The sequence below is a fragment of the Hippocampus guttulatus genome, chromosome 5 (genome assembly GCF_054856545.1).
Source record: "Hippocampus guttulatus isolate MCC_2025c chromosome 5, RoL_Hgut_1.0, whole genome shotgun sequence".
NCBI lineage: Eukaryota > Metazoa > Chordata > Actinopteri > Syngnathiformes > Syngnathidae > Hippocampus > Hippocampus guttulatus.
Window position 1 is genome coordinate 11,348,760 of NC_141265.1, and position 26,546 is coordinate 11,375,305.

Consider the following 26,546-nt stretch of genomic DNA (forward strand, 5'->3'; position numbering starts at 1 on the left):
GCCAATGCCATCTGATTTGGGGTGAAAAGGCGCAATAACCTCTGAACTGGTCGCCAGTCACAGGGCACACATCGAGACAAATAACCAGACACACCCACATTCACACCGTCACTGAGTGGGAACCGGTTCCACTCCGCCCGCACGCAAGTCAGGCAAGTGCCACTACACAATCAGCGACTGCTATTAAAAAAACGAAATTAGTTCGTCCTTTGACTCATTCTAAATTACTCATGGTTGTTATTAATTCTCACTTTTCCGACACGAATTGAAGGCACCGAGTGACTTCCTCCTCGGTGACGGGAAGATGACGTCAACACGTAGGGCGTGAAAAAAAAACGGACCAACGTCCGACGTGAACACGTTCCGGTGTTCTCCGCTAAAAGATCGTCGGATTGGACCTCGTCGAGCAACCAACTGAACACCAACAGCAGAACAGTCTTGACTCCGGGAACTCACCGGAACCAACCCCCACTGTTTAAATAATTCTATATTTGTTTTTAGTCACTATTTATTTTTATTGGCTTACGCGCTAATGCTAACTACCCTAGCTCGCGTAGCAGGTGAACATATGTAATTCGGCTGTGACCAAATACTTGTCACTATACTCTTCATTACTAGACAGCGATAGATAACAAAGTGGCTGTAAACGCGATCCCTCATCTCGGCTGTTTTTTTTTGTTTTGTTTTGTTTTGTTTTTTACCGTGTCGGGACGTCTTCTGGACTTGTTCCTGGCTTGAGGCGTTCGAGGTCACCCGCGCACTTGGGCTCTTTATCAAATCCCCCGGAGGGAATGAAGAGCTTGCCGTACTTCTGCCGGGGAGAGGTCGTTCGGGGCTTCGGAAGAGGCAGCAAAGAACTGGGAATACCGACCGGTACGCCTCTTTATCGTTAGGTGTTTCTTGTCTATGCGTCTTTGTCACCAGCCTTGATGAAACTGCTACCTATTGGGTACTAATTTCCTCTAAGGCCCGCCAGTTTGATAAACACTTAAATACGAAAACTGCTCAAATGAGTTCGAATGACATGTTATCTATAATGAATTATACTAATTAATAAAAACAGCCAGTCAAAGGTCAAAGGCACAATTTGTATTTGTGTGTCCGTACTTCAGCCTGCTAGTGTATGAGAGGACACTGAACATAGTACCTGTAACAATTTCTCGCAATAATTATCAACAATGATTTAACAAGAAGAAAAACAAATCATGTACCTGTACTGTATTTCAATCTTGGTAGGAGTTTATGTTTTCAAATGATCGATTTTACATTCCCCCCTGAAATCACAATATCCCATCAGAGGCAAGCTACTTTTTACAGCAGACCTGCAGGCAACGCATTTGGTCCTTGGTGCCTACCTTTAGCTTTACCTTTTAATTTAATTAGCTTTTAAATAACTTCAAGACCAGAGGTGGGCAAACTATGGCCCGTGAGCCACATGTGGTCCCCTCTGTCCTTGAAATTGTTCTTTAACCTTTTGACAGACATGTAACGTAGAGGAATCAGGATTGTGTTTGCAGAGTCGTATTGTCACCTCGTAATGTGCATGTATTTATTTATAGCATTCCTCTTCCATGTTGCTCATATCTTACTTAGCAAAGTCATTGAGTTCCATTTACAGTCTTGTGGTTCTCATCAGATTTTCTCAATGTCAATTTCAGCCAACTTCCCTGACTGTGTGGTGGAGCACCTGCCTGGTGACATCGGCACGGGCATCTACTACGGTTGGGCCTGCGTGGGCAACGGCGATGTGCACAAGATGGTGATGAGTATTGGCTGGAACCCGTATTACAAGAACACCAAAAAGTCCATGGTGGGTACCAAATAAATGGACGCCAGCTAGCAACTCATTATACAGTATACGATCATCAAAGAGTGTGATTGGCTGTGTGTCTGTGTAAATTTGAGTCATTGTGTAAAAATGACCTTTCTTCACAAAATGGCAACATTCCTTGCGTAAATGTCAAAATTGTTATGTAAAAAGTGACCTTTTTAGGTTAAAAGTGCATCATGAGACAAAAGGAGAGCGCTGGGGTATATAAGTACCATACGTCTAATAACATACAGATACCGGTACTCAAGAATAATACGAGTGGAAGTTAACATGCAGGGGAAAAAAGTAAAACTGCTGATATATGATGCAAGGATGTCCTAAGCTGAGGTAATCGGTGATTTATGGAAACTTGCATGCATGGAGGCAGAAGGAGCAGCCATTGATGCCCAGCAGGAGAAAAAATAAAAGAGAACATTGATGTTAGCTGGAATGAAATGAAACATAGCGCGTGGCCTGGAGCCGAGATGCCCGATTATCACGGTGGTGGAAAAGCGGGTTATCTTGAGCGCCACGCTGTCATCAACGCATGTGTGCTTCGCTTGTTCCAGGAGACTCATGTGATCCACAAGTTCAAAGAGGACTTCTACGGCGAGACCCTCAGCGTCGTCATGGTGGGATACATTCGCCCGGAGAGAAGCTATGACTCGCTCGGTAAAGCCAACGCACACACGCGGCGCTACCCGAGATTTCGCGTCTGGTCTGAACCTAGCATAAAAGCGCCAAATCGATCAAATAAACACTAGGGTACAATTAGAATAAACGATTTGTCAGAGCATGCTTCACAAAGAGAATGCACCTCATATCCGAGTGTGCCATATGGATGTCATTTCTTAAAATACCGTATTTTCCGCACTAAAAGGCGCACCTAAAAGCCTTCCAATTTCTTCAAAGCTCACAGCGTGCCTTAAAATCCGATGCGCCTTGTGTATCGTCATTACGGTAATATTTCGACCCCAAAATGGCTCCTTGCTCGACACATGCTGACAACGCAGAGTTCAAATTTAAGGCATTATGGTAACAGAAGGCGCAATAACGGACCAGGGTTGTTGTACCTTTGGCCACAATGCAACGGAGGATTCGAGTTAAGGTGCGCCATTATATATTAAGATAAAACCTGTTTCGCGAGTAAGAAGCGGAAACGTCATCCAACCGAAACATGTTTGCTTCTGCAACACAGGCTGCGTTTGAAATTTGACTGCGACGCCCTAAATTTCTATTTGAGATGGTCTCTACTTGTACATGTATCTCAACGTGTGTGTGTGTGTGCGCGTACCCCATCCTACAGAGGCGCTGATCGCCGCCATCAACGGCGACATCTCGGAGGCCAAGGTGCAGCTGGAGAGGCCCGAGCACGTCAAGCTGCGGGAGGACAACTTCTTCATCAGCCATTCCACCTCCACTTCAGCCGCCTCCTCCTCAAAGACTTTCATTAACGGCCACTGACGCCAAGCGGCGGCGCATGGCCGGCCGGCCTGTTGCCATGGCGACACCTGGGTGAAACCTCATCGTTAGTTTGAATGGTTTTGTAGCAGCTGTCTTGTTTTCAGTCTTCTGTCTTTGTGTTCACACACACACACACACACACACGTGTACATTTGCGCATGCAAAAACACATTTAGTAAGCCAGTGTAGGAGCGTGTGTGTCAAGCGACGCTATGCAGAATGACCTTGGACAAAGAAAAGATTGAATCACTACAGGCTAACTCTGTTGTTTTGTAATCTCGAATCTACTTGAATTGTGGTCTTGGTAACCGTTTGTTTCTTTATTCCTTTCCTCGGTGCACATTTGTCACACATTGACATTACAACAATGCGTTTGGAAAAGATCTTTAATATCTCAATCCAAATGATCCAATTTGATTCTTTTTAAGCATAACTTTATCTTTGTAATATTCCACATTTCTTGTTTAAAAAAAAAAAAAAAAAACAATTGCAACATTGATGACATACAACTTAATTGGGATAATTTTCTTCCAAAACTCCAACTCTTATGTAAAGCTTGACTTTTTTTTTCCACTGCAGATTTTTTTCAAGTTATTTTTCTCCGTTTTGTGTGACAATATTTGATATAAATTATGTATTTGATGTAAACATCTCAACGAAAAGTACATTTTGTTTTTCCTTCTGTGTACAAAATTATCCATTCTGTTTTTACACACAAAAGTACACTTGTTTCCCCACATTAAAACAGTCTTTTTTTTCAATGCAAAATTTGGACTTTTTCCCCCAAAAGATTTGTCAATTGAAATGAAATTTTTTTTGTTTCATGTAAAATCTTCACCTCAAGTTCATATTTGTTCCACAACTTATATACCTGTATGTCATTTAAAAAATATTTAATTATTCTCATCTGTTTTATTTTTTTCACAAAAATTCAACTGTCTCACGTGAAATAACTTTCACATCTATTTACAATTAAATGACTTTTTTTTAACTATGTAAAATTACGTTTCCCCTTTTTATATTTCAGCATTTGGGGCAAATATTACAACACAGCTCTTACCAAGGCCACTATTACATAACAAATGGAAGTTAAAGTGTAGAGTTGAAGTTTAGCCAGTAGCTTGAACTTTTCTTTGCACATAACCGCAACATGGTTGGAAGCTCAAAGTCCACTCACTCGGCACAAACATACACTTTTCCCTCCTATCGCTACATATATGTTCTCAATTCATTTTTGTCTGTATACTGTCAGGTGTTAAATTATATAATAAAATATATATATGTACTGTATGTGTAAATGACTTGTGAATATAATGTGATTCAACCTGTGAACGGTCACCAAAATGTTCAGATTTTACTCTCTCACTGTCTTGTGTTCTTCAAACTTTTGTATAAAAAAAAAAAAAAAAAGAAGAGAGAACTAGAACTAGAGGGTGTCCACAAAGTCTGGGTACAAAGGAGATTTCACGGTCACCAGACCTTTCTCCCCTTGACTTGTTTTTCTGAGATAAGTACACTTGATGACCATTAGATTCTAAACCACGAGACGCATTACCTGGAGTCACCAAGATTTTACAAAGCGCTTCAAATTATGCATTGAAAATTATGGAAATCATGTTGAGAATATTTATCACCATTGCAATTAAATTTTAAAAAATGTGGGGGTGGTTTTCCATGTATCCAGACTTTATGGACACCCCGTAGAAGCTCGCTCTGACCAGAATTTAGTGCTCAACGCCAAACACTTCCATTTTTTTTCAGATAATCCAATAAATCCTCAACAATTCTCCAAAAATATATTCTTTGAGTTAAGTGTATTTTTGGGGGGGATGAAATATAAATTTCAGGTGTGTGTGTGTGTATACTGTATATAAGTAAGGAAGGAGGCCGGGGACTAGTGAGTGTGAGAGCCACTGTCCAGGATGAAACATCCAAGCTCCATGAATACATCAAGGAGAAGGCTCCAACAGATGACGTACTCAGAGAATGTCTCAGACAATGGGGAACAGAGGATGAGGCGCTGGAAGAGGGACCATCATGGGAGGACAAGCCTCTACACGGGATGTACCACCGGACCATAACTGAAGTGGCCGATCTCAAGAAGTCCTATCAGTGGCTAGAGAGGGCTGGCCTGAAGGACAGCAGAGAGGCACTCATCCTGGCTGCTTAGGAGCAGGCCCTGAGCACCAGAGCCATTGAGGCCCAGATATACCACACCAGACAAGACCCAAGGTGTAGGTTGTGCAAAGAGGCACCTGAGACGATCCAACACATAACTGCAGGGTGTAAGATGCTGGCAGGGAAAGCCTACATGGAACGCCATAACCAGGTGGCTGGCATAGTCTACCGAAACATCTGTGCGGAGTATGGACTGGAAACCCCAAGGTCAAAATGGGAAACACCTCCGAAGGTGGTGGAGAATGACAGAGCGAAGATCCTGTGGGACTTCCAGATCCAGACTGACAAGATGGTAATGGCGAACCAACCAGATATCGTGATCATAGATAAAGGGCAGAGGAAAGCCGTTGTAGTGGATGTAGCGGTCCCAAGTGATGGAAACATCAGAAAGAAGGAACACGAGAAACTCGAGAAATACCAAGGGCTCAGAGAGGAGCTGGAGAGAGCCTGGAAGGTAAAGGTGACAGTCGTGCCTGTGGTGGTCGGAGCACTCGGGGCAGTGACCCCCAAACTAGATGAGTGGTTGCAACAGATCCCGGGAACAACATCGGACATCTCCGTCCAGAAATGTGCAGTGCTGGGAACAGCAAGGATACTGCGCAGAACCCTCCAGCTTCCTGGCCTCTGGTAGAAGACCCGAGCTGAATGAGGGACGGACACCACCCGAGGGGTGAGACGAGGATTTTTTTTTTTAAGTAAAATAAATCTGGTCTGTACACTAGAATGTGAAACTAGAACTAAAATGCTGTCTGTGATTACAATTTTTGTCCATCTATTCCGTTATCTGAACCGCTTTTTCCTCATAAGGGTTGTAGGCGTGCTGCAGCCTATCCCAGCTGTCTTTGGGCAGTAGGCAGGGTACACCTTGAACTGCTAACCAAGTCATCCACCGTGACAATTTTAGATTTTTGTTTGTAATTACATTACGTTTTCATGCCAAATTCTTTTTTTTTTTTTTCCACACAATAAATCTTTGTTGGAGTGTATAAATGGTACTCATAAGCTTATCCACTTCAAATGACATTTTTCCATCTACATTTTTCCACTCATAAAATGTTTTGCATGTTCAATTAAAATGTTTTATTACAGGTAATATAGAAACGTTTCACCCAAAACTGCTGCTGTATATTGGGAATTTCTCCATTGTGAGACGAAACGTTTTCTTATTCTTAAAACTATTTTCATCCCTCCCCCCCAAAATCTACATTTTGTAGGTAAAAATTAAGACTACACAACTTAGAACTTTCTTTCATATAACCTTTTCATGGCAAATTGTGACTTTACGTAAACTTGGATTTTTCTTGAAAAAAAATATGATTAGGAGTATAACACTTTGAAGTAGAATTATGAGTTTCTGTAGGCAAATTGGGTGAACAATGTTTTTCATCCCAATTTTTGGGGAGTGGGAAAAAAAATCGACTTACGTAAAATTATGACTTTTGTGGAAGAAACTGTTTTCATGAAAAATTGTGACTAAAAATGACTTTTTTTCATTTAAAAATTATGACAAAACAAAATCCTTTCCAGGTAAAATTAATACTTTTCATGTAAATAAAGGGGAAAATTCCAAAATTATAACTTCCTTTTGCAAAGCTTGTCACAAAATTAAAACACTTCGTGTAAAATCGGACTGAACATTTTAAAACTTTTTTTTTTAAACCGGTTAAAACTGGAACTTTTCCCCTGGCAAATTTTTCATTTAAAAATGTCACTGAAAATCCGTATAAATAGTGGCGCCAACAAACTAGCTAGCAACGTGACGGCTATGTGCTTGCTTCAATATCAATGAAGACAAGTAGTTACTAGCTAGCTATAATGAAGCTAACTAGTAATAGAAATGCTAATTAGTTGCTCCCTAGTTATAAGGAAGATAACTACTTTCGAGCAAGATAGCTATAATAATTAATCACTAGCTAGTTAAATATAAAAAAGCTATTTGGCGGCCATTTTTAAAAAAAGTCTATTTTCAATACAAGATATAATCTCACTTGTGTCTTATAATACATTCAATCAACTTTTTTTCCCTCCACAAAATAATTTTATCATGTCAGATGTCAAATTTTAAAAGTGTTATGTTTACGTTTTCCACATAAAATTTCATTTGCTTCCGACTGGATTTTTAAACAAATCAAATAACCTTTTGAACATAAAATGTTTTCTTTTGACCACATAAAGCGACAGATGTGATATATCCACTGGCTTGTGCGTATTCACGTGTAGGTGTAGCTTTCATCGTCGTACTCCAGCTCAATGTCATCCTCCTGCTCGCCCAAATAGTTGTACTTGAACTTCCTGTACACAGTGCCATCTTGTCCCATGTACACGATGTCATCTTCATCGTTGTCGTCATCGTCATCCTCCGCCCTGACGATTCTGTCGCTATACTCCCCAAAGGAGGACGCGACGGCTTGCTGTGTCGCGTCTACCACTCCTTCGTTGTTGTCCAGCTTCTGGTAGCCACCGCTTTTGGTTTCGGCCTTGCTGGCGGCGACCGTGGCGCGTGACTTCGAGCGAGCGCTGAGGAAAACAAACACCCCGGCCCCGACTGATAGGATCAGGAGGACGCAAATAGTCATTGTCAGTCTGGCCCCGCCTCGGCGTTCTCGCTCCAAGTCGGCAGCATCTTTCAGCACAAAGTTGACATCCAGGATGCATTCCTCTGGAAGAAGAGGTTTGAAATCACTGCTTTACCCAGCAAGGCGTCATACAGTCGCCTACTACTGTACATATGGCCACTTCACTCTTCATAAATACCCGTATTTGCATTTTTTTTTCTGTGGAACCGAGCCACAGCGAGTTGCTCTCATCCATCAATCAGGAATCGTGTCACGAAGTATTTGAGGTGATACGCTTCGAAAATGATGAATGGGACAAAAGCAAAAGAAGCAAACAAAAAGCTATTTCAAACAAATGTTTTTGCATATCAGTGTGTCCTTTTTAAAAGATTTTTTCTAATACGTGTGATGTGTGTTGTCGGTCAAATATTTTTTTGTATTTCTGTCAAATGTTTCCATACATTTTTGTCTCAATAATTTTTCAAAATATTTTAGTTTTTGTACTTCTTGTCATAATTATTGTGTAATATTTTTACAATTGTCAAATACTGAAATATTTTTCTTAATATTTTTCATGTTTTTTTTCTAATCAATTTTGACTAGTACTGAAATACTTTCCCACAGTCCCCCCCCTTACACAAAGCTACAACTTTTCCCATAATTTAATGTAAAATGCGCTCTTTTTATTTAAAAAAAGTTTTAGGACTCTTTTCATTTAAAATTATGAAACTTTTTTTCCATGTAAAGTCACATTATTTTCTCATGAATTACACATTTTAAATTAAAAAAAAAATGTTTCCACACTAAATTACAACTTTTACTTAAGGAAATAAAGGTTTCAGGTAAAACGAAAAGACAAAAAAGGACAAAATTTGGAGATACAGCATTTCTTTTTTTCCTCCTTCCTTTTCATCCATGATTGCTCCAACTGCTGCATGAGCTTGCACTGCGGTGTTCCTAATAATGTGTCTGCTCGTCTTACCCAACGAGGCGTGGCAGTCGCAGCACTTCCAGCCCACCGGCCGGTTGGCGGGCAACATCCGCTCGTGGCAGCAGCTCAGGCAGCGCCCGTCGTCGCTCAGGATCTGCGAGGCAGGGCACTCGGTGCAGTTCCAAGCACCCCCGCCACGACAACCCAGGCAGGACGGGTCGCACCGCCGACAGTCGAGCGCGTTGCCCTCCGATGACTGCTCCTGGAACCGAGAAGAAGAAAAAGTTGGTGTTCTGATGTAGACGGAGGTCAGCATATATGAAGAAGATAAAGACCTGGGAGGCTAAGTAGAAGCCAATCATACACTGGGAATCACAGATGCTGGAGCCAATCAGACGGTATCCATGGTAACACGACTGGCAGGACATAGCGCCGGCACCTGGACATACACAGTCATCAATTAGCTACACTCAGATATACTTCACTAAAATGAAGACTTATGTTATGCTCCACACATACATACAAACATTGTGGTCATTGATTTATGATCCATCCACAAAAATCAATAAATGATTGATTTATGGCCCCTTCATTAAAGCATTAAGGAATGTGCAACTAGATTTTATGTGCTCCTAGTGTAAAGTTAACAGGGAATATCATGATTTACACATTAAGATATGAACCAACGGTATACGACGAAAAAAAGAAAACGGTTGTTTGATTTATGGTCCACCATTAACTCGTTCAATCCCAGCCATTTTCACTGGAGCAACCCCCTCAATCCCAGCGTTTTACCGGATTTTGACTGATCTTGCAAGGCCCACAGAATATTTGGTTCTAATGCTATATAAACATGGAGCCTACCAAAATAAAGTTTGGACTCTCTTCCGACCTACTGGTCGCCTTTTTACATGATTTACAATGCAAACGGCTTATTCTCATTCACAGATTGCATCAGACCCTGCTCCTCTCTATGACGCAAAAAAAAAAAAAAAAAAGACTTAGACGTACATGTACGTCCTTGGTAGGCGGGGCCTAATTTTAAAAAGATGTTCAAGTACGTCTTGTGGAATGAAAGAGTTAAAAACAAACAAATGTGCAGGTGGATTGTATGGTCTCCTCATGTCAAAATACATCATGATTTATGGCCTGTCAACACTGGGATTGGGGGCGGGAATGTGACGTCTTATGTCCACAAAAAATACCTACAGTATATGCTAATTGATTTATGACCCAGCGCGCGATAAAATAACAGAATAAAATGGTTGATGCTTTATGATCCCTTCCTAAAAACAAAGGAAGGCACAGTACATTTGAGTTGTTTTAGCTCTTCACGTCAAAGGGATAGAAAATTGGTGGCCCTCCATTCGATCAAATGAAGGAAGGCCCAACTGAGGTTTAATTCATGAATTTATCATCGTTACTTCACATGAATGGATACCCCAAAATTAAGAATTTCTTTTATTTGGTTTTCTCTGATAAATATACTGTATATTATTTTGGAGATTGATATCGTACCGTTAATTGACAAGTTCTTTGGCAATGTCAATGAAAAGAGAGCATTATGTTTATAAGGGCTAAAATTAGGACAGCTCTTGTACGAGAAAGGAAATAATTTCTTGTGACTAATCATTTGTGATTTGTGACCGCTTCATTTTTGAGGACATTAATTCCCCAGCGACGCTATTAACCCGAGTCATCCTTACGAGAGCGGATCACAAACCTGTGCACGTCTTGCACGTGGGGTGGCACTTAAGGCAGGTGTGGGTCCAGCTGTGATGATAGTATCCCGGCGGGCAATTCTTCATGCAGCGGCTCTGGTGCCTCGCGTAGACGAAGCCGCTCCGACAACTCAGGCAGTCGGTGTCGGCGGGCCCCCGACACCTACTGCAGGCAGGGTCACAGCGCTCGCACGCCATGCTACTGCTGTTGCCGAAATGACTAGAAAAGGAGAAATGAAAGCAGAGGTTGGAGCTGGTCAATAATAAGTCTCAACTCTTAACATTCAAGTTTCAGGCAAGTCTCAAATTACTCTGGCAAAAGTCGAGTCACACAGTCTTGGCCTGTATACTACAGTGATGGGAAAAAAATATTTTTCACTGACCATAACACAATTTGAAGAGGAAAGGGACTGAGTCTTTACCATGAATCAAATGCTCATTGCCCCCTCCCCCCAAAAAGGGATTGTAGTTACCATGAGATGCTACAAGAAAGCAAAAGGTCCTTAAAATGGAGAGATCATTTCAAAAACAAGGGATGGATAGAGGCTTGTAAGATGTCTCTTATGTTCAGAGTGGTATGTTCCAGTGATGTGTGCTCAAGTTTAAAGAGAATGGTATTCCATTTGGATTGTTTCATGTACTGTGGTCTGTGACATTGCAGTCAAAGAAATAATCAGGAAGGCATCAACACCATGCATGCATCTAGCACGTACACGTTATGAAACCATGTTACATAAGCAACTGTATTGAGACGGTAAATCATTCAACACAAACGAGCCACTTTCACTTTTGAGGGCAATTAATAGTATTGGCTAACATAGGACATTCCAATGTCCAACACTAAGACAAACTGACGCACAAACTGACGCACAAACTCCCTTTTTGGGTTTTATAAACAATCGTAACAGCAAAAGATACTACATGGCTAGGAGTAGCTGCATCAGGATAGAAGCAAAGACACACTTTTACTTTCACTTTGACTGCTTATTTAAGAAGCGCCAATACAACAGGGATTCTCGAACGCAGACGAAAAACACAAATGATACCAAAAGATGCAGCAACGTTGCAGTTTTCAATGCTTTGGTCTAATTGCAAAAAGAAACGGAAGATAGGGTCCATAAAAATAAATCAGAGAACAGGATGCTGAACCCCGAATACGTGGGTGCTCGCTGTATTGAAGCGAATCTATGGCTCTCTCTTTTCATGTGTATTCTGTATTGTCATATTTAGTAGATACAAAATATAATGTATGTGCATGCACTATTATCCATCCGTCCATCCATTTTCCGATCCGCTTATCCTCACAAGGGGGTGCTGGAGCCTTTGGGGAGTAGGCGGGGGACACCCTGAACTGGTTGCCAGCCAATTGCACGGCACACATAGACGAACAACCATCTGCGCTCACGCTCACACGTAGGGACAATTTTAGAGTGTTCAATCAGCCTGCCACGCATGTTTTGGGAATGTGGGAGGAAACTGGAGTACCCGGAGAAAACCCACGCAGGCCCGGGGAGAACATGCAAACTGCACACAGGGAGGCCGGAGCTGGAATTGAACCCGGCACCTCTGCACTGTGAGGTCGACGCGCTAACCACTGGACCGCCATGCACGATTATCTGACTTAAAAATGGTATATGAATGTATTGAATATTTGCAGCTGTAAAACAAAAAAATGTAAAGAAAAGTTCATTACCACACAGAAAAAAAACATTGCTTAAAAAATGCAACACGGGGAGGAACACTGAAAGGCGATATAGCGGGGGAACATTGTACTACTGACCTCTCAAAGCAGGTTTGTACACAGCTGCTGCCCTGCCTGAAGAAACCCGATCTACAGGCGAAGCACTGCACGCTGTGGCGTCCGGCGCATAAGGCGCAGCTCGCGTGGCAGCGCTCACAGGTGCGCTCTTCCTTGTCGTCGCCATAGTAACCGGCAGGACACTGCTGCACGCACGTGGAATCTGCCAAAATGAACAAAAAGGAAAAAGTCAACGCCAAGTGTCTCGTACGAAAGGAGCGTGTGTGAGTAGCACTCACTGAGCAGGAAGCGTGGAGGGTCGCAGCCGAGGCAGCGGTCCGGGCCGGGGCCTCCGGAGCAGCTTCGGCAGGAGGCGTGACACGGCCGGCACTGCCCCCCGCCGTCCTTGTAAGTGTGCGGAGAACATTGGCTATACCACACGCAGTGGCCGCTGGCATCGAGGCGGCACGTGGACCCGCAGCTGAGGCACGCCGATGGCTCGTTGCCCGAACACGTCAGACAGGTGCGGTCGCAGTCTGGACGCACATGACAAATGGACTCAATATCGACATCATCAGTGCTTCGCAAACTTTTAAAGAAAATTCAAAGCTCTCCAAGTACTGACATCATGACCAATATTAAAATACAGTCGGTAGTCACCAATACAAGGCAGTTAAAAAAAATAAATTGTATTAGAATGTGCTGCACCAAAAATGTACAAATACAAATTATATTTGAATACATGTTGGAAAACCAATTCCCCCAAACTAAATATAAATGTACTTAAAGGGGAACTCCAGTGAAAAAAAAAATCTTTGCGATAATTAGTTCAATGTGCTCTCACTAGTCTAAACGCGGTATTCCGATTAATATAGTGTTGAGGGAATAATAATGAAAGTTAGCTTTTCATCCATCTCATGGGGATGACATTTTGTCCAGCACAGCCCCCTGCTGTCGACTGAAAATGACGTTCAAGTCCACTGGCGCTCGCGTTGAAAGTCATCTGACCAAACCAAGAAAACAGGTGAGCCTTGACTATATTCTTAGATTTCAGGGGCTACAATCAACATATTACAAAGCAATATTTTGACATGATGGCATCAAAACAAATGCAAAGTATTATTTTTGGAATTTCCTGGCCGGTGCATAAAAATTGTGCTTTTTATAATATTTTTGTCTATTCGTGTCACTTAAGTCACATTTTTAAATTACATTTTTATTGCATTTACAGTCAGTCTTTACACACTTTTGACTTTATGTGCTTTTATTTTATTTTATACACTTTATTCTATTTTTTTAAATATTTTTTTCATTATACACTATTTACATTTTGAATGTTTCATTATTTTTAAAATTATATTTGATTTGTTTTTACTTATATTTTGAATTTGTATATTACATTTCAATTATACCTCTGCACTCGCCATCAGCGCTCTCGTAGTAAGTGTTGCTGGGACATTGGGGGAGGCACTCTCCGTTGTAGCGCCGCGCTTTGGGGTTGCGGCACGTGCTGCAGTCGTCGGGGTCGGGCCCATCGCACGAGGCGCAGTCGGCGTGGCATCGAACGCACTCGCGCTGCTGTTCGCTGGGGAAAAAGCCAGTGGGGCAGTTGTCCACACACTTGTCGGCGTGGAGGAGGAAGTAATCTGCACACTCTGGTGAAGAGGACACACACACACGCACACACTTAAGTGTAGGGTTTCAAAAAAAAAACAAAAAAAAAACGCTGTGACACTGCTCGAACAATTGGCTCATGTTGCCGTGTAGAAACGCATGAAAGGTTTGATGTTGGTTTCCTGTGGAATGTACAATGGAAACTGAGGCTGCTGGGTGTCCTAAGCTGACGTACTTCTTCAGCCATGCCTTCTGTCTCTAATAGGCTAATATAGAGCATAAGATTGAGCCAGAAAGGGATGGTTTTTCAAAAGATCTTTTTAATAATAATCTACTCTCAGGTCAGACAACCAGTTTGAACATATAGGACAAAAAGCGTTGTTTTTCAAATGGCAAACTTCTCCTTTAATTCAAAGATTTTAACACCACTCAAAAAGAGAGATTTGGCAGACCTCCCGGTGAAAAATTGTGGATTCTTAATTATTCAATTTTTGTTTTTATTCTTTATTTCAGACCAAAGGTCATTCATACCACACTATATTTAATCCACCCATCCATTCATGTTCCCATCCGCTTTATCCTCACAAGGGTCGCAGGGGGTGCTGGAGCCTATCCCAGCTGTCTTCGGGCAGTAGGCGGGGGACACCCTGAACCGGTTGCCAGCCAATTGCAGGGCACACACAGACGAACAACCATCTGCGCTCACACTCACACCTAGGGGCAATTTTAGAGTGTTCAATCAGCCTGCCAGGCATGTTTTTGGAATGTGAGAGGAAACCGGAGTACCTGGAGAAAACCCACGCAGGCCCGGGGAGAACATGTAAACTCCACACAGGAAGGCCGGAGCCGGGATCGAACCCACAACCTCTACTGTGAGGTTGACGCGCTAACCACCGGGCCGCACTATATTCAATGATTACGCGAATTAAACTCCCTTCTTTACTACATGTTATCAATTGACCCATTCCCTACACCGCTTATCTTGTTCAGGGTCGTGGAGTGCTGGAGCTAGGCCCAGCGGACTTTGCGCGTTAGGTGGACTACAGTGCAAAGGGCATATACAGCAAAGAGGGACAAACATTCACTTTCGCTTCATTCCATAAACATTGTCAGTCCTCACTCACCCCAACCCAACCACACCCACTTTTGATTTGATCTACACGTGTACTCACTGTTACAGAGTCCGTCTTGGTTGCAGCGGATACAGTCGGGAGGACAGCGGAGACACTGCGCGTCTTTACTGTAGTAGCTTGGAGGACAGCCACGCACGCACCTGTGCTCCAACAGGAAGTGGTCGGACTCGCAGCTCAGACAAAACGAAGCATTGGCGTGACAGGACGTGCACTCGGGAGCACACGGGCGGCACGTGCCACCCTCGGGGAAACCTCTGCAAATGAAAACGGGCAAGAGGGAAACTACACGTATTTGTTCCGTGGCCAAGCTCATTACTGCGTTTATTTTTCTTTCAAATCAATGAAGAAAATGAACTGCGATGCCATTAATCCTTTCCAGCACACAAAAAAACACCACCAATTTATTGTGGCTTTTAATAAAGAAAAAATCATAGGTAATAAAGGAAAATGTAGAGATTTTTTATAAGCTCTAAAAACAGTGTTGCCTTGAGTGACTTTTTCAAGATACGAGCCACCTGGTCAAATTTTATTTTTATTTTTTTTGCCTTGATGTATGAGCAGTATGACATATGAGTGTGCATCACAACTCCACCACTAGGTGACAGTAGCGCACTTCACAACATCGAGCCACCACCAAATCACGTTGGTTTCCTTGCAGTGGCAAGACAGTCTCAGGTAGGGACAGTAATGCGCCATAAATATAGTTTTCCAACTGCCAAAATACACCAGAGAAGTAGATAACAAGGAAAGACAATACATTAGGTACAGCCCCTTTTGTGCTCACATTTTCCCGGTGAAGACCAAACGTTATCACTATGTTGTGATACATACAACATTGTTGAGTGCATTGTTTCTAAGGGGAAAAAAACCCACGTATACTAAAAATAAAATGTACAATAAATGTACAAATATAAAATAAAACAAATACATGAAAACATTTTTTAAATACTTTTTTTCACTTCACCCGAGCGGCATTGTATCTCAAGCGCCATCTTAACTCATAGCTCACTCGTACCTCCAATTTGGCTCGCAACGCAATTAACTTGAAAAGACAAACAGAACATAAACTGCAAGAGAGCTGACCTGTCACATTGTAGCACACAGGCCGCTCGTTGCAGAGAGAGTCCAGTGTGACACCGCAGGCACGCGTCGGCGCCGTGACATGCGACGCAGCCCTCGACGCAGTCGTCGCAACGTCCAGACGTGACGTTGACAAAGGTGGACGCGGGGCAGTGAGTCAGGCACGCCTGATCGGACGTCAGGAAGGCTCCTCCAAAAATAAATACATTATTTGAATAGTTAAGATGGACACATTCATGTTCATGCTAACCATGCACAAGTGTTTTCTTATCGAGATGCGTATACACGCACGCGCTACTGAAATGCCTTCAGTAGTATGTATGAAAAAAATTCCTGTTGTGTATGCAAGAGAAATACATTTCAGAAGTGTGTGTTTAAGCAGTGGTTTGAGAGAATTTCATGAGTACATGCAAGAGCATATCCGTAGTGTGTGTGCGTGCACACGTGTGAGAGACAAGAGGTAATGCTGAATCGTGTAATTAAAAATGTGCACACAAAAATTCACATTACAGAACATGTACGCAAGATATAGACAGACCTTTGTGACAGGTGATGCAGTCGTCGCTGCGTGCATCAAAGCAGGTTTCACAAGAAGGATGACAGAGCTCACACTCTCCATGTGCTGAAACATGCAGCATACACACACACCGCACACACACACACGCACGTGCACGGTCACTAGTTGTACACAAGAGGTGGGCAAAGTATGGCCCGCGGGCCAAATACAGCCTACTCCGTTCACACATCTGGCTGCTGAGAATTTGAAGCTGAAATGGGATTGGCCAATTAGTGCGCGTGTGAGTGTCTGGGCATGAGTTGTGGCCCACAGCATCTTCTATATCATGTTCAGAGGCTTCTCATATCGTATGTTGTACTGTACAACTTTTTTCAATCCACGTAACAATAGGGTGTCATTCCAGGAAGACACAGGTTGCTCCAGAAAAAGGACGTGGGTGAGAAAAAAACGACAAAAATTGGGGATGAATGCCGATTGCAAACATTTTACCACAAGCTTCACTATTTCATCGAACAGGTACATATGAAATACTGTACAAACGTTTAGGTATTGTTGTAAAACTCAATATATAGTACTATGCGTGTATTTTACAGGTATATACTGTATTTCTATAGTTTGGTGGGGGTTGGCTGTGTCTTCCTTTCTTCGGACCCGGAAATGGATCTTTCGCTTATGTGAAAGCTTCCGTGCAATTTCATTGGCTACAATTTGCAACATCGCCACAATTCATATTTTGAATGGCCACAAAAGCAGTAGCCAAGACTCGACAACTTGTGAAAACTTGTGCCACAACCCCGGACGTCCTGCGCCAGTATTCAGTGCAGTTCCGCTGCATTGCTCATTGTGCTGCAGCCCTAATGTTACCATTTTTTTGTTCACAACACAAAACAAAAAAACTTGCTGGTGCACTCGGAAATCAAGGCACTACTATAACAATAAGATAAGAGCGTCTGGTTGTCCTACCGTTCCTGAAGTGTCCAATAGGACAGGCACCCAACTGAGTTCCCTTCACGCACTCGCCGTCTTTCAGTACCAGGTCGTCCCGGCATGAATCGCAGTCGTCAAACCTCGGACCGCCGCACGTCTTGCACGCTCTGTGACAGGCCTCACACTCCTGACTCTCCACATCCACAAAGTAGCCCTCCTGGCATCTCTCCACACACCTACCATCTACACACACGCACACACACACACACACACACCCACACACACACACACACGCGTTTGTCTCATTGCTCTTTCAATGTGGGCTCCAAAAATGGTGGGGAGGCGTACCAAAAAGGTAGAATCCCCGCTGACACCAGTAGCACTGTGATTCATCGCAGATGGCACAGCGCCGGTCTTCACACGGTGTGCATGTCATGCTCTCGGGAACACCAATGGTGCCATCTGGGCAAGACTTGTAGCAATCAGAAACCAGCCTGCCACACACGCACACACACACACACACACACACACAAAACACATTAACCCGCAACACAATAAAATGCGCAAAAAGCTTGTCCATTGTTAACTCACTGGTAGAAATCATCTTCACACTTGAGGCAGATTGTTCCCTGGTCCGGGTGTGCGGAGTCCTCTGCGAGGAATACTTTGGTTAGCATGTTCGCATAGAGTGGCTATTAAAAGTCTCCACAACCCTGTTTAGGTTTCTGTGTCATAAAAAAATGGGACCAAGAGAAATCATTTAAAACCTTTTTCCACAAGCAATGCGACTTATAACCTCCTGTTCAACTCAATGAAAAAAAAAACGTTTTGAGAGGGTAAGTAGAAATAATCAACTTGGATAAATGTGCACACTTTTAAGCTTTGTTTGTGTTTTAAGGGCTGCACATTTGTTTTGAAAAAAATGATTTTGGTCTTACACCTGGCAAATGGAAAAAAAAAAAATCTATATTGTATTTAATAAATATAACCTAATTTAGGGCGGCCCGGTAGTCCAGTGGTTAGCACGTCGGCTTCACAGTGCAGAGGTACCGGGTTCGATTCCAGCTCCGGCCTCCCTGTGTGGAGTTTGCATGTTCTCCCCGGGCCTGCGTGGGTTTTCTCCGGGTGCTCCGGTTTCCTCCCACATTCCAAAAACATGTATGGCAGGCTAATTGGGCGCTCTAAATTGTCCCTCGGTGTGAGTGTGGGCGTGGATGGTTGTTCGTCTCTGTGTGCCCTGCGATTGGCTGGCAACTGATTCCGCCTACTGCCCGGAGATGGCTGGGATAGGCTCCAGCACCCTAGTGAGGATCAAGCGGTTCGGAAAATGGATGGATGGATGGATAACCTAATTTAACTACATGCCAAAATGTGCATGCTGCTAATTTGTCACAGCCAGTTTAGCAAATAGTCCATTATATGCTAGATTCTGGCTTGTTGCCAAAGCGCTATATGCTTATTTGTACATACAATTATTCAGATTCATATAATTGTGAATTAAACAACCCAAAACCAAACAAACAAACAAACAACCACTCACAACTTGTAGTGTTGTTTGTCACCAGCAGGGGCTACTCTAAGACAACATAACACAGCAGTTGACCTGATCAAAGCAAAATGTGAGTTTTCCAAGAGACAATTTTGGACAAATCTAAATTCATCACATGGTGCATCTTTAAAGCTGAGATTGGCAACCTGCAGCCCGAGGGCCATTAACCATCTATAACAGATCGTTTGATCCTGCCCCCCCCACACACACACGCACACACACACACACACACACACACACACACACACACACACACACACACACACACACACACACACACACAGTCAAGAATGATGAATGCAAAAACATGTCGCTACATGCGCAAATCAAATTCACACAGGTGGAAGAAAAAGAAAAGGGGCCCTCACTCAATCTCCAAAAATCATGCCTTCAAGTGGTATCTAGAGACACGTGTGTGTGAAAATATTTTGGACTCACTGTGCTCACACTGTTTGCAGCCGTCATCGCAGGGGAGACAGGCTTCAGCGTCTGCAAGCTCACCTGAAGATGTGGTTAAGAAACACTTGACGCAGTGGTGATATGCCACAAAGGAAATGTATCAATGAGATTTCTACAAGCAGAAATCATAACTAAATTCTACATGTAATAGCCATGAAATAATAGCAGATCTAAAAAGACCTCAATGGGGACGTTAGTAAGACACATGATATTGAAAATGTAATTACAAAGGTTGAAAGCACCCATCAGGGGCTTCAAATACGATAGATGACATGATGTGGTTTGTTGCAGATTGATTTTTGATCATTCACCTGGGCTGCACTCCAATGGAAAACATCGTCCCTCTCTGAGTTTGTGTCCTGGGCCGCAGCTGAGGCATCTGCTGGCCGACGTGCACACAACACAGTCGGATGCGCACGGCTCACAGCGTTTGCGCTCAGAGTGGAAGAAGGCCTCGGGGCACACGTCTCGACACTCGCTCCCAAACAGGTAGCGGGACACATCAAACATATCTGGAGGGGGCGAGACAAGGAAGAAAAGCTGTTTAGAATATATATACTGCACAAACGGAGACGATGGGTCACTGGGGAAAAGCGAAGAGTGGAGGATTAAACTGCAACATCCAAAGCTAAGGAACAGATAATTGAATTCTGTGTGGGCGTGCGTTTGTGTGCGTGCGGGGTAAATAGTGACAGCGTTAACAGTGCGCCACAGTGATAACCAGGCATTAGCCTCCTCTATCTGCACACACCAATGATGTGTCGTGGGTTGAGGGAAACGCATGAAACGAAGCCCATCCCCCCACACATCGTACAAACGTAAAATGTGAGCGTGCGCCTAAAAATAGTGGCGCAGATTAAACGCCTCTGCACTTTGTTTTTGTTTGTGCTAAAGATGGGGGGTGGGGGGGATACGACGGTTTTAGCCACGGATTAGACCAGAAAGGTGAAAGACACAAGTTTAGTGGGTAGCACTGATCCCAGGCAAATAACGTTCATTGCAAACGGAATGAATGGATGAAGGTCATCAGGGATGTCATTGAGGATTACCCGTCGTCTCTACTTCTGAAAAGCTGCCATATGCACAACTGAAATCCTTTCACACAAGTCATTTTAACCCTTTCATGCCCCAAAAATGATAACCTGTAAAGTGATAACATGCTAGGCTGTCCACTGTAGTAACCGCTGTCCCTGAAACGGTTAAGGGCTCATCAAAGATTAAAAAAAAAAAAAAAGTGTGTGATTATCGAGAAGTATGATATCATCATTGATTTTTGGGTCGGGGGGGGGGGGGGGGTCTTGCGCAGGATGTCAATCAAGCTAGGGCTGCCACTGTATATCCCCGATGGCCCCCTCATTCTTATATCCCGAGGAGTTTATAGTACAATACTGACCCGAGGTCAGCTGACACTTACTTCATACAAATTTGATGACATCGAAATGACCGTACGAGTGGACTGCCGCAGGCTGATCCCAGACCAGCCGAGGGCTTGTACCTGTGTCGCAGCTGGTGCAGTTGTCAGGGCCTTCGTCAGTGCACTCGTGGCAGGTGTGGTGGCAGCGGTGACACTCTCTGCCCATGGCGTAGCGCCCTCGCTGGCAGCGGATCACACAAGCGCCCTCGTCGAAAAGCCTGCACGGGGAACAATGCGAATGAAAGTCAGTCACGACTACATTGATCTACAACTTATTTCAGCAAAGACAGAAAAGACTCTGATTATTTCATTCTCAAAATTATTCTTCATCTGGAGACTAACGAATGTCCACTGACCTATCCATCCAGCCACAGAATTGATGGGAACTAGCGTATCTATTAATGTATTAATCCATGGTATCTATCAATTGTGTTGATCATATATATTAATGTATGGTATTGATTGTCTCAATAAGATTAATGTTGCAATGGCAGCAGTATCTATAGCATTTACATGGCCTCAATGTATCCATGTATTCATGCTATTGATCTCTCCATGCAGCAATTTATAGTATCTTTGCATGGAATTCATCAATCATGTCCATTAGTCGAACTTGTCTGTGAAGAACATGTTGCAACTGTGATGCTCTTTTCCCACATGTGAGGACTTTATGGCCAGAAAGAACACTGTAATTTTTATTTATTTTTTTAAATCATGGAAAAACTTAATATCGTGGTCCAGCGCAAAAAAATTGAAATGCCATGGAGCAGGGAAACAGTGACAACTACCTGTTGTGTGTCATCAATAAAGCCCTGTGCTAATTTCCACAAACTATACGTGATGTCACAGTGGGGGTGGACGGTGGTCTCTCACCGCGTTGAGGGGCAGCTGGTGCAGTCCTCTCTCTCAGGCCCCGTGCACTCCAGGCAGGTGGCATCACATAGGCGACATTTGCCATGTCCGCCCATGTACTGACCTGCAATGTGGACACCACAGCACATAAATAAGCCTTCGAATCAATCCATGTCCTTACTCACACAAGTTTAGGCCTCATTTTCAATTGAAGTCATGCCCTTTGATGCAGTGATGTTGACATTCCTCAGAAAAAGAAAAACTCAGGATCAAAGGGACAGCAAATCATGCCACTGGATGGAATCTACCAACACCATCTGCCTTTTGGTAGACAGGTGCCTGGCGTAAAAACGGGCGTAACTTTATTTTCATACCAACGCAAGTTTAGTCTCGCATGTTTGGGGCCATATTGCGCCTGCCTGGGCAATCTGGCGCACAGATTTGCCTCAACGCTGACTCATCAGACAATTTCATAAAAGAAAGTATTCTGGGCAGCAAAATGCACCTGCTTTTGTTCTATCTCAGGGGGGCAGCCGTTTGGTCACTTGGTGTCAAAGGAAAATGAAATGACAGTGCCTAGGCGGGGCTCGGCTTGTGAATGTCACATGACAAAACCCAGAAAGCAGGTGAGCTGCGACAGTTGCTACCTGAGCCCTGAGCAACCGTAATGTCATTTTCAGTTGACAGCAAAATGGCAGCCCTCCCAGATGGATAAAAATAAAATGAGTGGATTTGTCTGGATTTAAATTCATAAACGCAATACTAATCAGAATAATGTGTTTAGACTAGTGGGGGCGCATAGAACATATTATTAAGGATGTTCAATACCACTTTTTCAGACAGATACCAGTACAAGTACTTTTCAGTACTTCTTTTCAGGGAATACAATGAACTGCAAAGAATTAAAATGAATACAACAGTACTTCAAGTAATGCTTAGGAATACCTACCATTTAACCAGCGTTTTGGCAGCACAAGTGTGCCATCTCTTTCCAAAGCCAGCGTTTATTTCAACTGTGGCGTCTCAGTCTCAAAACTGGGTGCCACCCGCATAATGACAAACATGACTTAGAAGCAGAAAAAGAAAAGGCACGAAGAAGTACTCCGAGTTATGTCATAGTGCTCTGCTAAGCTGGAAATAACATCATAAAAAAAAAGATACAACATGGACCAAACCTGAATGTCAGGCCCAGACAGTAGGCCTATACATGTTCTGCACTTGTACAAGCAACACATTTGGCTCATTTGTGTATTTATTGTACCAAGGTGACAGACACTGCTCATGGATGGAGAAGTGTGTTTGTGTGTGGATACACATATGGACATTTTGACCTGCAGCCAGACAGACGGAGGAGGAAACAAGTTTGGGGAAGAGAAACTTTCACTGTCCTTTTTGACACTCGGGATTTATTAAGTCAAACCCACCAACCCCAGTTTAAAAAAAAATTCTCGAAATAATGCAGTCTTAGCAATGAAAAATGTCTACCAAGGGCAGACCCACAGAAAAGTCTCAAGAGCCCGTAGTTTAAAATAACAAAAACAAAAAATATATAGTCTGCCATTTTGAATTGAAGCAGCCAGTTGAGTGTAATTTGGGGCATTTTCAAGTGTCCTTTAACAATTCTACCTAATTGGAACCATGCATACGAAACGGATGGGCGATGCCACATTGCTAAACGTTTTAGGTTTTCTCGAAGCGTTGTGGGCAAAGTTTGATGACTCCTCCAAAACACTTAAGCAAAGTATTGTCAGCATGTGCTCATCATTTTAGAAAATTCAGCCCCGAAAGCAAACAGTAATTTGGTCGGGATGTGTATGATATCCAAAAAGACTCATATCCAAAAAAACAAAGGATGTCAGCCATTGGATTTGATGCAACCTTCCAGCCTGCCCCCAGTCTTTGACCGGCCCTCACAGTCATCATGGAGTCAAAGTAAAATGTAAAATACATTTTATTCTCTGTGCACACATGTGGACGCGAGTTAGCAGGCAAGAGGTACAACAGAGCAACATTTTCACTATATTTAGTGATTTTTATGACCCGTCCAGCAATTATTTTTAAGAGTTTTTCTTTCCTGCGCAAAAAAGGTTAGAGGGAAGATTTGGCCTGATAATACTGTTTGCATAGCTAGTTTCATATACTGCACATATTTTGTGTAATCTAAGTCATCATTGTATCATATTTTGATTCCAAGATGGCGCCCGAGTAGGCAGCCGTTGGCAAATGCTCTTCAAGAGCCTTGCTTTTTTTGGTTGTTTTTGTGTATTGTTTTGTCACATGGTGTTAGTTGTTACATCGTGTGAACCTGATGTGGATTGTTTTCATCATTTTTTGGCCACGACATTCATCAAAGGAGAAGAATCTGTGCTTGGTGGTTGCGCCTTCTCGGCAGCACGTGCATACCAGTACTGATTTTGATTGGGAGGAATGTCGGCGCCATTTGACTGTCGGGGCTGGACAGACGCTTGTGTTTTTTACGCCTGTAATGGACAGCATTTTTCACTCCCCGTTTTGTTCAGCGGAAATGTCGGTGCTGTTGGACAGTCTGATGGATGGCTTGTGGAGCTGACGATGAGAGGAATGGCGCATCAGCGCAGAGCGCAGATAGATGCGTATGTGGAACTCGGTGTCGCAGCTTGGAATTGAAGCGGATTTACATGGGACAGGAGATGTGAGCCAATCTTTTTTTTTTCATCAATGGGCACTACAGCTTCTTGTTCGCTTTCAAACTTGGCTCGTAGCAGACACGTGCACATTTTCAACATGACGTCTCTGATCCACTGGTGAAAGGACATTTTGATTCTCTCCTCTTTCATCTATAACTGCTTCAAACAACAAAGTGTATGCAGAAAAAGTGGTTAAGATTCCATGACCGTCTGTGTTGTGTTGTATTATTTTGTCATTTTATGTGAACTGTTCTGTTGATGGCGGCACGGGTACCCGCAGCGGCTCCTCTCTCTCCTGTGATTGCACCGTGGTTGAGAGGAAAGAAATTTTATCTGTGCTGTATGTTGCACATAGAACATATATGACAATAAAGTTGACACTTGACATCACTGGAAATAACATTGTAATTCCCATTTGTCTATATATGTGTGAGTCCTGACTAAGAACATTTAATATGATTTGACGGCTGGTGTGCAGAATTAATGTAACCATTTTTAAAGTGTAAAGATGTCATTTGAATGATCACCTATTATTTTTCTTAATTATCATGATACATATCTGCAAACATGGACATTTATTGAAACAAGACAATACGCTTTTTGTCAAGACATTAAAATAATATATAATTTTAAATAAGAAACAAGAGTTGAGTCCAGCATGCTGGTTCGGCCCTTGGCAAGCATTTCAGTTTCTCATGTAGCCCCAGCCCTGAACAAGACAGAGGGGTGACGGCAAATTGTGAAGCTTGTTTGCTTTCATTGGTGTCTGGGCTGAGCATGGTGGCAACGTTTGATCAAACACAAACTAATAAATGTGGTCACTTATTGGAAATTCAGTGCCCGAAGCGAGTTTCACTCAGTCATATTAAATTTGGTATCTGGTTCCATCATAATCAGAGCCACAAAAAGTCTCAAAAACCAGTACTAGAAGAGACAGAGGAAGATATTTTGTGACGGCCATTTGCAGGGGTCACTCAAAGACAGACTTGTGCTAAAGTTTTAGCAATTGCTAACAAATCTGACCACCTACACTCGCCAGATGGATGATGCTGACAATGTGGAAAAAAGCACAAAATTCTAATTCAACAACTATGCCAAATTGGAAAACTGCGATAAGAGGCGTCAATTTTTTTTTAAAGTCACAACCTTTGTCATTGAATATAAACACTAGGGTGTAATGTATACAGAACCACCAAAAAAAAAACAGAAAATCTACAATAGGGCAAGAGAGAAGCCATATTGAAAAAAACAATTTATGCAGTTTTACCCCTCCTCCACACACACACGTTTAAAATACATTTAAAGTTATCTTTTTTAAAAAATCATTCAAACTCACTTTTTTAAAGACATTGCAGATGTAACAAAAAATAAAATGTATTGAACAGGGGTGTCAAGCTCATTTTTGTCGCGGGCCACATTTGTTTACCATTTCCCTTGGAGGGCCGTTATGACTGAAACCGTATTAAAAAAAAATAGTCAAGAATAACAGTTTATTTAATTATTGTTTAAGTTACTGGAATGAGAGATTTGATAACAGGAAAATGCTTCCAATATCTCTTATTGATTACATGAGAATTTTACATTTTGGTTGAGATTTTAGCAAGCATCATAGAAGTTACATGTTTGATTTGGGGGCCACATAAAATGATAGGTAAGCCAGGTCTGGCCCCGGGCCTTAAGTTTGACATGTGGTATTGTCGCTTTTCAAAAAAAATTTAAGCGATGATCTCATAGCTGAATGGTAACGGCACTGAAAATTACAAACCTCTCCATTCTATGAGGGTGCCATAACTTGCATAATCAGCAGTCAACAATTATTTTCCCAACTAAGCGAGGGAGCACAGTACTATCAGATCTCTGTTGAGGACAGACAGACTGTAATACCTTTTGATGACTTGTCCATGATTAACTGCCAGTAAACCAAAAGTAGGCATAAGT

The 26,546-nt window shown here is 42.7% G+C and overlaps 2 protein-coding genes across 2 annotated transcripts in view; one reads left to right on the top strand and one right to left on the bottom strand.

The window, feature by feature from the left end:
- Positions 1–205: 205 nt before the first annotated feature.
- rfk (riboflavin kinase) lies at positions 206–4,564 on the top strand. The gene is made up of 4 exons (XM_086112081.1): positions 206–873; positions 1,659–1,810; positions 2,380–2,482; positions 3,117–4,564. The coding sequence occupies exons 1-4, from the start codon at positions 792–794 to the stop codon at positions 3,272–3,274; spliced, it is 495 nt and encodes a 164-aa protein (XP_085968207.1). The 5' UTR covers positions 206–791; the 3' UTR covers positions 3,275–4,564.
- A 1,312-nt stretch (positions 4,565–5,876) lies between these two features.
- The window catches only part of pcsk5b (proprotein convertase subtilisin/kexin type 5b), an 82,244-nt gene continuing 61,574 nt past the window's right edge, over positions 5,877–26,546 (bottom strand). Inside the window, exons 21-37 of the mRNA XM_086110927.1 lie at positions 21,964–22,066; positions 21,172–21,308; positions 19,988–20,188; positions 19,656–19,718; positions 18,260–18,320; positions 18,017–18,162; positions 17,705–17,911; positions 16,763–16,846; positions 16,228–16,414; positions 15,184–15,398; positions 13,810–14,052; positions 12,697–12,933; positions 12,440–12,620; positions 10,662–10,879; positions 9,274–9,377; positions 8,990–9,200; positions 5,877–8,111 (exon numbers count right to left, since the gene is read on the bottom strand). Of these exons, the coding sequence (XP_085967053.1) occupies positions 7,663–8,111; positions 8,990–9,200; positions 9,274–9,377; positions 10,662–10,879; positions 12,440–12,620; positions 12,697–12,933; positions 13,810–14,052; positions 15,184–15,398; positions 16,228–16,414; positions 16,763–16,846; positions 17,705–17,911; positions 18,017–18,162; positions 18,260–18,320; positions 19,656–19,718; positions 19,988–20,188; positions 21,172–21,308; positions 21,964–22,066 (3,047 nt within the window). The 3' untranslated portion in view covers positions 5,877–7,662. The remainder of the gene's footprint in view (positions 8,112–8,989; positions 9,201–9,273; positions 9,378–10,661; positions 10,880–12,439; positions 12,621–12,696; positions 12,934–13,809; positions 14,053–15,183; positions 15,399–16,227; positions 16,415–16,762; positions 16,847–17,704; positions 17,912–18,016; positions 18,163–18,259; positions 18,321–19,655; positions 19,719–19,987; positions 20,189–21,171; positions 21,309–21,963; positions 22,067–26,546) is intronic.

What these genes read in the sequence shown, in the direction of transcription:
- rfk (XM_086112081.1), top strand. Translation starts at nt 792, where the DNA reads ATGAAGAGCTTGCCGTACTTCTGCCGGGGAGAGGTCGTTCGGGGCTTC. An exon ending in AGAACACCAAAAAGTCCATG is followed by an intron (nt 1,811 to 2,379) that starts GTGGGTACCAAA and finishes CGCTTGTTCCAG; the next exon opens with GAGACTCATGTGATCCACAA. An exon ending in GAGAAGCTATGACTCGCTCG is followed by an intron (nt 2,483 to 3,116) that starts GTAAAGCCAACG and finishes CCCATCCTACAG; the next exon opens with AGGCGCTGATCGCCGCCATC.